The 11,910-nt window shown below is 37.6% G+C and overlaps 5 protein-coding genes and 1 non-coding gene across 6 annotated transcripts; 3 read left to right on the plus strand and 3 right to left on the minus strand.

Moving 5' to 3' along the window:
- Nucleotides 1–683: 683 nt before the first annotated feature.
- On the plus strand, nucleotides 684–2,942 carry KLLA0_D06281g (TerD family protein; the record flags this gene model as incomplete). Its single annotated transcript, XM_453342.1, has 1 exon — nucleotides 684–2,942. One exon carries the CDS (start codon nucleotides 684–686, stop codon nucleotides 2,940–2,942), a length of 2,259 nt encoding a protein of 752 aa, XP_453342.1.
- A 594-nt stretch (nucleotides 2,943–3,536) lies between these two features.
- SCP1 (Scp1p) lies at nucleotides 3,537–4,139 on the plus strand (the record flags this gene model as incomplete). The annotated part of the gene is made up of 1 exon (XM_453343.1): nucleotides 3,537–4,139. The coding sequence occupies one exon, from the start codon at nucleotides 3,537–3,539 to the stop codon at nucleotides 4,137–4,139; it is 603 nt and encodes a 200-aa protein (XP_453343.1).
- A 341-nt stretch (nucleotides 4,140–4,480) lies between these two features.
- KLLA0_D06336r lies at nucleotides 4,481–4,596 on the minus strand. Its single transcript has 2 exons — nucleotides 4,558–4,596; nucleotides 4,481–4,525 (listed from the first exon to the last, which is right to left on the minus strand). It is a non-coding gene; the product is annotated as a tRNA-Leu (tRNA).
- Nucleotides 4,597–5,089: 493 nt separating this feature from the next.
- Nucleotides 5,090–6,391, minus strand: KLLA0_D06380g (uncharacterized protein; the record flags this gene model as incomplete). Its single annotated transcript, XM_453345.1, has 1 exon — nucleotides 5,090–6,391. The coding sequence occupies one exon, from the start codon at nucleotides 6,389–6,391 to the stop codon at nucleotides 5,090–5,092; it is 1,302 nt and encodes a 433-aa protein (XP_453345.1).
- Nucleotides 6,392–8,037: 1,646 nt separating this feature from the next.
- On the plus strand, nucleotides 8,038–9,933 carry JEM1 (Jem1p; the record flags this gene model as incomplete). Its single annotated transcript, XM_453346.1, has 1 exon — nucleotides 8,038–9,933. The coding sequence occupies one exon, from the start codon at nucleotides 8,038–8,040 to the stop codon at nucleotides 9,931–9,933; it is 1,896 nt and encodes a 631-aa protein (XP_453346.1).
- Nucleotides 9,934–10,184: 251 nt separating this feature from the next.
- On the minus strand, nucleotides 10,185–11,762 carry APE3 (aminopeptidase Y; the record flags this gene model as incomplete). Its single annotated transcript, XM_453347.1, has 1 exon — nucleotides 10,185–11,762. The coding sequence occupies one exon, from the start codon at nucleotides 11,760–11,762 to the stop codon at nucleotides 10,185–10,187; it is 1,578 nt and encodes a 525-aa protein (XP_453347.1).
- Between the last annotated feature and the right edge of the window lie 148 nt (nucleotides 11,763–11,910).

The following is an 11,910-nucleotide window of genomic DNA, read 5'->3' on the forward strand; positions in this document are numbered from 1 at the left end:
ATTTTACACATTTGAATGGTAGGCTCCTAAGTATTGATTTTCTCGAAAGAGGAAACCAATGAAAAGTGAATTCTCAGCCGTTCAATGCGGTATGAAAAGATCTACTTCGGCTAAGGAAAACACATCTTGGTTGGGTTGTTAATGTTGCTTTACAGAGAACAAGAAACTACGCGGGGTACGTCATCTAATTGTATATCAAAGGATCAGCTTTCCTTTCATGAATATGGTGAGTTTGGGAAATGTCATCTTTATGAACAGTACAACGCACAGCTGGAAGAGACTGCTTACCTACGAGATTTTATTATTCCTTGGGGTAAATGAAAGAGTAAGTGAAAGGCTAGAATAATTCTTAGTGCAGTGGGCTATCCAAGTCAACTATGACTCACTTGAAGGAAGAATGATGTGTTTTGGTTCCAGCTGGTTTTAAAGGCGGAAAAAAAAGATGTTTATTTATGGTGACAAGTTTAGAATTAAGTATAAATAGTCCGCCTAAATCTTCAAGGATTCAATGGAACAAGTTTACTTTTAGGTTCTGAAATACAGTTAATCAAAAATATAGGAATAGTTGATCTTTCTGACAGCTGATTTTACACTCAGACCAATTACAAAGATTCGGTGAATGCAAATCTCGAGACAAATACTAGGATGGTAAGATAGCAAGAGTTTAATGAAAGTCTAAGTCAATGAGTATAGCCATATCGAGAAAGCTGCTATCTAACAGAAAGGCCTTGTATGGTGAGAAAGAATTGTGCAGCTCTGATCCAATCGAAAGCATTGATGACATACTATTCACCTTTGTTGCTGAGTTAAATAAGTTGGGTTATCAATTTTCAGAAAATGCGCAGGACTATTTGAGAACACTGTCTGTCAATGAACTAACAGAATTCAGGTCCATGGCGAAGACTGTTCTGGAGGAAGCTTTAGGTGCAGACGTAAAATATGTACCGTTGTTTCGCAAATTCCCTGAGTCTATTCCTGACAGAAGTCTGTTGGTAGAGGCAGTCTACGAAAGTTTAGGAGATCTGACTCATTTGCTGTTCTTCAACTTTTATGGATATTGGTCATCGTCCGAGTATAATGGATCATGGTTTGGTAGACAGTATCCCGATTTAGAGTTACAGGAGGCCATTAAGCGTCCTGAATTAATCACTGGCAAAGAATTGACGACATTGGATATAGTCGGCCGAGGAGTGGTCTTAGAACTTTTCGAAAACCTCGCTAATTCGAAGACTTCAACTTCTGCCTCTGACAAAGAATTCATCAACTCAGTGATAGCCACTGGGAACGATTGGAAATCTTCTTTACCAGAAGTTATTCCTAGCAAAGAAAACCTTGTGCACATCATTGGTTGCGCTGCTACAAAATCTGGTCCATTTGATGAGGAATTACAGAAATTGTTTTCCACTCATATCAAGACTGCTACAGATGTTTTACGTCTTGCAGCTTCGTTCTCTGGATCAGATGTGGCTTTGACTAAGCACACGCGCTTCAAAATATCAAATTCTCAAAGAAAGTTCTTACTGTTCGCGTTAAACAAATTGGATCGTGAAACGGCAATGGAGGATATACTGAGATTTTTGGGCCTCTGGCTTGTATTAGCTAAATATTTACATGTCAATGCTTACGCTAGCAGATATCCAAACGCAGCCAAAATGATCCAAACAATTAGAGGAAACCAAAAATCGATAAAAACCTTCAATAGAACAATTGAAACAGCCTTAAGAGCAAGAAAGGACCTTAAAAATGAAGGCAACATGGAAAGCAGTTTAGAATCAATTATACATATTTTGAAAGCAAGGCCTGGTGACTTTGCTCGTCGGTTAGATCACCTTCTGCGTTCATATCCATCTACAGAGCATGCTCAAATTGTAATTAGCTTTTTGGATGTTGCATCGTCTGTATCGACACCGCTACTTCTGAATCTTTCCACTCATTTTCAATATCGTCATGAAATATCACCCATACGTGTTTTCTTGCCAAAAGGCTCTGCAACCAACGCCATTATAGAAGATGAAGACGAGCGCCAGACTTATTCCTCAGAACTCTGTTCAAATTTGTATAAGGGCATCGACTCTGTACTGATAGAACGATTCAGTAAATTAGAGCCTTTAGGCAATATCTTTATTGATCCAATATTAGAGGATTACATACCACCAATAGGATTGCGGGACGCATCAGAGGCTTTGCATACTTTTGGCAGAGGGTCCAAGATGCGATTTGATAAGAACTCCAAGGTAATTCGGTTGTTCTTATACTGGGAGAATATAAAGGAAACACAAGGCGCAGCACACGAAGGAAGGGTAGATGTTGACTTATCATGTTTGCAGTTATCAGATAACTTCGAAAACAAAGGAGAAATTGCGTATTACAATTTGGCTAATGGCGCCGTCACACACTCTGGAGATTTCACTGATGCGACGAATGGTGCCGCTGAATTTATAGACGTTAAGTTAGATGATATCAAGGAAGCATTCCCAGAAACACGCTATATTGCTGTGACAGTTAATTCCTATACTGGTCAAAAATTTAACACTTTCACAGCTAAAGCTGGTTTCATGATTAGGGACAATATTAGTGGAGAACATTTCGAGCCAAAAACTGTCGAGCAGAAGTTTGATCTTCTATCAGCTTCGAGATTTAATATTCCAATGGTGCTGGATCTATACGAAAACACAATTATTTGGCTTGACCTCGCCATTTCTCAGAACAAGATTTACAACGTCAACCTCCATGAAAAGACACCACTTGTTGGATCACTAGCCAAGTATGCTCTGAACATTTATAGAGAAAAATGCAACCTTTTAAAATTAATGCAACTTCATGGCGAAGCCAGAGCCCAGACTGTATCTGCACAGCACGATCCAGAAAAAGATTATGACCATTGTTTCGATGAGAATTTTGCATCAAAGACCGATGAGATAGTGGGGAATTTTCTAATTTAGATCGTTAAACGTCAATGAATTTTATATTACAACGACGAACAATTGCTTTCCGGCAGCACGATTCAGACATCCTTCTCCTTAAGAACTGATTAACAACTAGTCTAAATGATATCTGCCGGAACAATTTCGAAAGCACTTGTAATGCATCCTTCTAAAAATTTGGTTACTTGAGCGTTACAGTTATCTCTCGATATTGACAGCACGTTATTGGCATCCTTCTATATAATTATACATTCACTTCTATTTACCGCTAATAAAATATCTGTCATTAAAACTTCCTCTTTGGTACAATGGGTCTCCATCAGAGAATCGTGATTCGTAGGCATTAACAATACTGCTTACAGAAATTTAAACTGTTCTTTTTTATATTGACTCTTTGGCTCCATATATTTCAAGTACACTTTTGAGGGTCTATAATATGTGGTAGCGCCATCTTTTTTGAGTTTGGTTTTTTAATGTGTAGGCATAAATTAAGAGACTTAACGAGTGTGCATATCGCCACACCACAGAAAGTATGATGAGAGGGATAGCTATTGATTACGTTCAGTTTTTTTTTAGTTGAGCTACGGGAACTAAAGCTAATCTTACTAAAACATGAGCTACGGTATCAAGCCTGATGTGACATCATTGGATGATGATCTTAAAGAATCAAGAAGTAAGAAGTTCAACAAACATGATATAACAGAAATAAAGAGATGGATTTATGCTATTATTGAAGAACAATCACCTGACGACAGTCTTTTGGATGCATTAAAAGATGGTACTGTGCTATGTAAGCTTGCTAATAGACTCTTAAAAGAAGAAACAGGAGTGTCCGATTCAATGAAATGGAAAAGTTCAAGAATTGCGTTTGTTCAAATGGAACAAATAAGTATGTTCTTACAGTTCGCAACTAAGTACGGAGTTCCACAAGATGAACTTTTCCAGACTGTTGATCTCTATGAGGAAAAAGACCCAGCAATTGTCTACCAAACCATTAAGTCATTATCCAGATATGCAAATTCCAAACACCCTGACCTGTTCCCAGTAATAGGTCCACAATTATCAACAAAAAGGCCGAGACCACCTGTGAAAGGAAAACCATCGCACTTAAAGAATGTTGGATGGAGTACTGTAGAATATGGTTACATGAAGGGCGCAAACCAATCCACCGAGGGTATTGTTTTCGGAAATAAACGTGATATAACAATGAATTGAACACCTTGAGATTCCTAACCGGAAAGCCATTCGATTCACTAAGTATTGAGACCGATCAAGCAATATTCTGATGCTTGGGCAACCATGTATCTCAAATTTACCTTCTACTGAGGGTCTTTTGACTTTTATACATTAGTTGGCAATCTGTACATAAAGCGAAAAGATTAGTGCTGATTGATGTAACAAAAAGCACAACATATTCATAAGGGCAAGCAACACTTAAAAAGGTACCGATTGTGTACCTTGAAGACATCAAGATCTTGCTTCTGAAGTCGTAGAGTTTCTACGATTCAAACTAGTGCAGATGATTAACGATCCATTAAACGAAACAAAAAAAATAATGGTTGCGAAGAGATTCGAACTCTTGCATCTTACGATACCTGAGTGTTCCCAACTGTAAGGTTGGTTAAGATTGGTATCTTGAATCAGGCGCCTTAGACCGCTCGGCCACACAACCATTTGAATGACTTTTGAAATGTAATTGCCAATCAAATCCAACAAGGATTTACATATAGGAAAAATTGGGCGTCTCTTTACTCAAGATTTTTAGAAATTAGCGACTGTATTAAGCAAAATTCATGCAGAATCGTGGGAGACATTGGGGGAATACTTCCTGAAAACTGTCAAATCTAAAGTCCAGTCGTACTGGCCTCTACCACTATAAAATATTAGCATCTCGGGGCTCTTTTCATACATGTTTACTAGATGAGCAAAAAGGCCGTGACATGTTACTGAAGTAACTCAATTCATACATGCTTAAATAATAAGAAAAGAATGAGGTGTTCTTTCACACAATACTTGACAAATAAACTAGAAATGATCACTATGTTCGAATATGTATTTGTTGAATTAGGAAGCGAGGTGATACGAGAAATAAAGTTATTAACCGCTTACTGAATATTTGAATATTAAATCTGTCTGACTATGAGCGGAGGGGGGCCAAAATCAATTTATTGAGCCCACTGTAAGACGGTAATAGCAATAGAAACAATGATTATCGAGATCGGAAGAGTTAACACAACGTAACCCCAGAATAAAACGTTGGCCATTTCAGCCTCAAAGAATTCGTTTAATTGGGTAATTTGAGTTAATTGAATTGCAGGTGGTGAGACTGTCAAAATGAACCCAACCACTAAGAAAATTGGATCATCCAATATACTAACTTTGATAAATTTAACACAACCAGCAATTATCGGTAGAATGAAACATGATGGCAAAACCATACGTCCCATTATAGATGCGAAAACTAATTTTTTGTGATTTTTGGTGAGAGCAGCAGTTTCTCCCGATGGGTACAAGTTTGAACCGAGTACAATAAGGATCAATGGAATGGAAACTGATCCCAACTCAGCTATAGCTTCAGATAGTGTATTGTTGATGAAACCGTCAGCTTGGAAAAATTCATGTTGTAAAGGTGGGATTGACGCAACAATTACCGAGAACAACATGGAATATAAAGGAGGGTTCATAAAACTTCTAACTTTAGCAATGTAAAAGCACGTCTGCTGTTTCAATTTCGTAAAAGTACCGGCATAATATGGGCTCTCACGTAGATTCACTTCCTGTTGTGAAGCTGCAGAAGTGGATTCACTCTGCAAACTTAGACTTGAAACATTATTTGGGTCATTACCCAATGTAGCCTGCGATTCCAATTGAGAGGAAATACGATGGTTGTGATGAACTGAATCCTCTGACCATCTCATCAATTTGTTATAACCCCATGACCATCTCAACACTTGGCCGATTTGTTGGAAAATCAAAAGATAGAGTATACCTCTTGACGCAACGTTATCCCTTGAATCATCAGGGATTTGGTCCCAAGTTAAATCCGGTAAAGTGTAGGCTAAAGAAAGGGTCAAAGAAACTGGTAAAGAGTTTGAGTTTCCGAATATCGAATTAGCCACTACGAAGTTGGTTTCATCGACATCAAATCCGAACAAATACGATAACAATTTACCAGAAAGGAAGGAAATACCTGTGGTTAAGGCATAGAACAGCGGGATTATAGAAATTTCCAAAATTTTTGCCAAGGAAAGAGACTTGGCTAATTTACTGAAAATCAAACATGGTGTAAAAAGATCCACGTTTAGCAAAGAAACAATTTTTTGGCCTTGTTTCGGTAGTAGTCCCGTATAAGCACACCAGAAACCTGCAAATGAAATGATCACTACCTGTAAAACAGATTCAAAGGTCAAATAACTGAGATGAGAAAACGATAATCCTGTCGGGTTAGTTGAAGACGGACCTGCCATCAAATACCGATTGTAGTTCTGATTTGAGAGCCTTTTTGGAGGATAAAGATCGAAACGTGTGAGTTATAATTTTGAGTCACTAAACTGAAACTCAGCGTAAATCCGTATACACACCAAATCAGTTGTAGAACCAGTTGAAATCAGTGAAACAAAAAAAGAAAGAGAAACAAAGGTCCGTAAATAGGTCTTTTTATATTTTTTGTATCAATGAGCCTATTGTTCAAACCTAACTTAAAAGTTTTATCCAAAGCGTTTCCAATATTTAACTGGAAACTCAAACAAAAATAAAATAAGGTGAAAGAGTTAACTGAAAATTACAAGTTCTTTTCCTTGTTATATGCTATCGCTCAGACTCTTAATAAAGTAGATATTAACCCTGACGAAAAATCCGTCCATATAAGGAAGGAATTATGCAAGGCAGTGATCGAAGACAACCACATTAGCTATTTAACTTTTGAAATCCTTATTTCATACATATATATATATATACAAAAATGCTTATCGTAGCTGAAAACAAGGATGGAGGGAAAAAAAGAAAGTACTCAAAAAAGTAGAAAAATAAATTCGAAATTATGCAAGACATGCGCAGAAAGAACTGGCTCAGCTTGCTCACCCGTTACTTAACATAAAACGTCACAAGCCCTGAGACTGATCTCGATCCTTCAACTTTGTATGTTTTGCTTCCTCAATGCGCCTAGCTTACTTAAAGTAATTTTCATAACGTTTCCTTATAAATGACATCAATGGAGGCACAGGCATGCTTGGCATCTCAAGATAGATAGTTTTGAATCTTCTCGTCTTTTACATAATATCTTGTATATTGATAGCTAATACCGCTCAGAAACCCACACCTTGCGACCATCCCACATGATGTAAAGGATGTAATTAATGATTGCTGTGGTTCGCAATAGGTAGCATTCCTCCTCTCAAGTATCTGCAGTAGCTGAGAATATAATGTTAGTATTTTGAAAAGTAAATTGGCAGAGTCACGTGGGACATATGAAAAGAGGCGGTGTCGAAAGACCCACGCAGATCAAATGAACGTTCTCAACTCAAAAATCCCAATTCGGAATAGAAAGCTTGCGAATTGCAACAGCCGACACCCAAGAAAAAGTGCAGGGAAATTTATCCTGAGGGAAAAATCGCAAATAGAATGAATGTTCCCAAACCAGATCCTATGGAATTCTGACAAAAAGATAAAAGGGGGTTTCTGTCATACACGTGACCTATTTTTGTTGTTTCATTCCCAGACGGCCTCAGTTCGAACCCTGAAGGTACAACTTCCCCTCTTTTTTTTTTTTTTTTTTTTTTATATCGAACCTGCTTTCTGCTTGTTGTTCGAAATCGATGGAATTTGGGCATCCATCAAGGATTGTCTGCACTTCTAGAGATCGAAACTTTTTGACAGCTTGTTCTTTATTGAATTAGGGTATTGTACGAAACAGGCAAGTATTCATCGTAATATCGCATACCTTACACCGCGCCAACGTTTGCTGCAAGTTACAACTTGATAGCATTTGGTATATAACTCAATAAGTTTTATCGAGGTTTGATAAATCTTACTGAGAGAAGAAGTGAAGCTCAGTCGATTCGCTGGTTAACGGATTACGTCGAGGCTCATATACAGAGGACTATATGGATCAAAAATGTCTGTATGGTATACTTGGATATCTCTCAGTCTTCTTATATTCCATGGTTTGAGCAGTATTGACAAAGTGCATGGCTCAGACGTTGATCCGATTTGCGATCTAGCCAATGTTACGAAGGTTATCGAAGCACAAAAGTTTGACCGAGAATCGATTCAAGAGTACCAGGACCTAATACCTATGATACGAACACATTGTGACGGAAAACAATGGGATCGGATCATCAATCAAATCAATTACAACCTTGGCATCACATATCTTTCATTGGGACAAGAACCACAAGCACTGAAATCGTTCAATGCTGTTATTGATTCAGATGAATCCTCATTCAAAGAACTCTCAGTTTCAAGACTGAATGAATTGAACAAAAAATATGCAGATTGGAATAAAATATCGGATCCTGCATCCAAAACTGATGAGGAATTATTTAATGAGTTGTATGATTCTATATCTACAAAGCTCGGCAAACCAGATTCTATGGAATATTTGGAGGCAAAATTTCAAGAAATACTAACAATCTCACCTTTTTCACTGAAGGTGAGGATTCTTTACAATGATTTCCTTTTAGATCAAATAGCTGATGTCATCGATTTGAATTTTGCACATAAGGCAGTAGAAAACATTCAGACCATATTGGATAAATTTGGCAATAAAATCGAGTTAGACAAAAGACTAGCATTGCATCATGAGCTTGCTGTTATCCAACTCTTCATTTTGAATACTCAGCCACAGGTTTCACTACGTAAATGTCTCAACCTAGATATGGACTATCAGCCGTGCAAAGATCTAATGAGGGTCTGGAATCAAATTTCAAAGGTACTTCCCCAACCTTCTAGGATAATGAATGCTGATGAATACACTGATTTTGACACAGAATGGAATAAAATTAGCCAGTTCTTGCTTGATAATAAAAGAAGCGTTGTTAAAACATATGGGATGAAAGAACAAAATTTTGAGGTATTAACGAAGTACCACAATGACCAAATAAAGAAAGTCTTGGAAGAAAGACCTTTGAGTAGCAAAACATGGACGTATGAGAATTTTGATGCCCAAACAGACTTCATGATCTACCTAAACGCTGCGTTGTGTGAATCATTAGACATGCAAGCGTCTTCCAAAAAGGCTTCCAAATATTGTTACAACGCTATGAAACAATCACTCACTCCAGATGAGATACAAAATCTTAAGCACTATCTAAAAACATTTGACTCACCTCATATCATTAAAGAACTGTTGACAGCGTTGTTTGACACCTACCCTCATATTTCTGTTAACCTTTTGCATTCCGTTGCACAGAAGTTATCCATCGCTGAGAAAAAACATCCTGGAATTAATTCTGCCGAACACTGGGCAGTTTTGTTCAAATTTGCACAAGATAACAATTTAGCTCACTCTAGATTAAAGTTCGTTAAAAACCTTGCAAACGTTGTGACAAAAACGTATCACAGTATTCAACAACAACAGCAGCAAAAACAACAACAGTATTTTCAACAGATGTTTGGAAACCAACAGCAGTATCATCAACAGCAACAGCATCAACAACAGCAGCAATTTGCTGAACCAAATATAAAGACAGATAAAGATTATTACAAGATCTTAGGTGTAGATAAATCAGCGACACCAAAAGATGTTAGAAGATCGTACTTACAGCTGACGAAGAAATTCCACCCTGATAAACAGAAAAATCTGAATGACGAACAAAGACAAAAGAATGAAGAAAAGATGGCTGAAATAAATGAAGCATATGAAATTCTAAGTGATGATGATAAACGTACAAAATATGATAATGCAAGAGCTAATTCTAGGAACTCTCGAGGAGCACATGGATTCGAAGGACATGGAGGATTCAAACCGTTCGATAAATCTGCAAAATACCACAGGAAGAAACAAAATTAAAGGACTGATTCCTTAAGTGAAAGTTTTAAGAAAAGGGTTAAATGCATATCGTCTTATACATGTTCATAGATAAAATAAAATTATAAGTAGTCTACTTGAAAGTGTCAGTATTGCCTTGGCTTTACATAACGCGATCTTCTAAAACTTGCAACGGTAAAACAACCACAGCTAATGGATTTTGTTTTATATTACCAAGATTCAGAAACGACTATGGTTAAACTTTTTGGTTGAAAAAAAGAGGTCGATCTGACTTACAAAATTAAGTGAGAACCTCTGTAGGAGAAGTCTGCAACATTTTCAGATGTGACATTTAAGTTTCTTTGTGGGAAGTCCTCCAACGATTTAGCATATGTTGCGACAGAGTGAGCAATTAGCTGTGTGTTGACTAGGAAGGCATCAAATGCCAAATTAGAAACGTCGTCACACAAAGAGTGGTAACACTTATCAAATGGCAATCCATTTTCGTCGTTAATGCCTTCAGCACCAGTGGCAATACCACCGGAGGGGATACCATGGTTGATAAATCCGACGTAGTCAGATCTACCATCAAATGGAATCAATGAGTATGTCAAATTTTTGGATTGATAGTAATCAATGTACAAGTTTTTTAGTTCTTTGGAACCAGCAGGATGGTCCTTGTTGTTTGCATCGTAAACTTGGTATTCATAGTTAGGAGATGCCATCATATCATAATCCATGAATAATCTAATTTTGGAGTTTTCTTCAGGACTCAAATGGTCTGCATAAAATACAGATCCCAGCAGACCTTCTTCCTCAGCCGCCCACCATGCGAACCTGACTTTATTATTGATCTTATAGCCAGTCAATTGTTTAGCGACTGTCAACAGAGAAATGGCACCAGATCCATCATCATTGATACCAGGACCGTTGCTGACAGAGTCAGAATGAGCACCCAGGGCAACAATGTTTTCAGGGTCACCGTGTTTAGTGTCAGCAATGATATTTTTGGTCTTGATATTCTTAACGAAGGAATCAACTTCGAAGTATAAGGAATAGTCGCCTTGGTGCAATTCCAAAGCAGCAATCAATTTTTTACCTTCTTTGTAAGAAACACCAATGGTTGCCACAGTGTGTTTATCAGGCTTTTCCAATGTACCCTTAATACCATCCTTGGATAGCGGATCGTTATCGTAAATTAATGCAGCTTTGAACCCATGTTTACCAGCTAGGTTACTCTTTCTACCAAAAGGACATTGACCTCTTTCAATCAAAGCAATACTGTTCTTTGGAACAACCAAGGATTTGTAGTCAATATCATCACATCCCAAATTTGGAATTTCGATCAATTTACCAAGGAAACCCTTCACAGGTGGAGTCAAGGCAAATGGTGTTGCGGTAGGAACTTTATCACCACCGACAAAGGAAAGGTTGAAAGAGTTAACCTTACCTGTTAAAGCAGGGAAAGATTGCACTGAAATATCGTAGTAATCCTTGTGCTCATCCAATTGGGATAAAATGTACCCAATAGTTTTCCAATGACCTTTAGAACCAATGACTCTTGTTGGATGACCATACTGCTTTGTAGAAGCATTCGCAGCATGATACAAGTCCCAAGCAGTGTCATTCAATTGATCAATGGTAATTGAATCTTGAAGCTTTTCAGAGTCCACACCAGGCTTCAAGAAGTATGGAAGATGAGGCCAAGTAAAGACGGATGACTTTGAACCATCTTCGAAAAAGTCTGATAGGTTCTGCAAGGACTCTGAAACTTCACCTGTGGAGAAAACTTCTTGAATGTACTGTGGTAATATTGATGCACCGACAATATTGGCAGCGGCGATAGAGCCAATAATTCCAGCAACCTTCATTTTGAATGCTCGATTTATCTTAGTTCTTTAGTCACTTTGTAATTGCAACGTGCTTATAGAACTTAATCTTACGGGGAGAAACTTTTGGAAAAAGGATCAAGGTTCACTTGTAAGAGTTTGTAGATAAATCTAACTGGTTAGAACAGTG

The sequence above is a fragment of the Kluyveromyces lactis genome (genome assembly GCF_000002515.2).
Source record: "Kluyveromyces lactis strain NRRL Y-1140 chromosome D complete sequence".
Lineage (NCBI taxonomy): Eukaryota > Fungi > Ascomycota > Saccharomycetes > Saccharomycetales > Saccharomycetaceae > Kluyveromyces > Kluyveromyces lactis.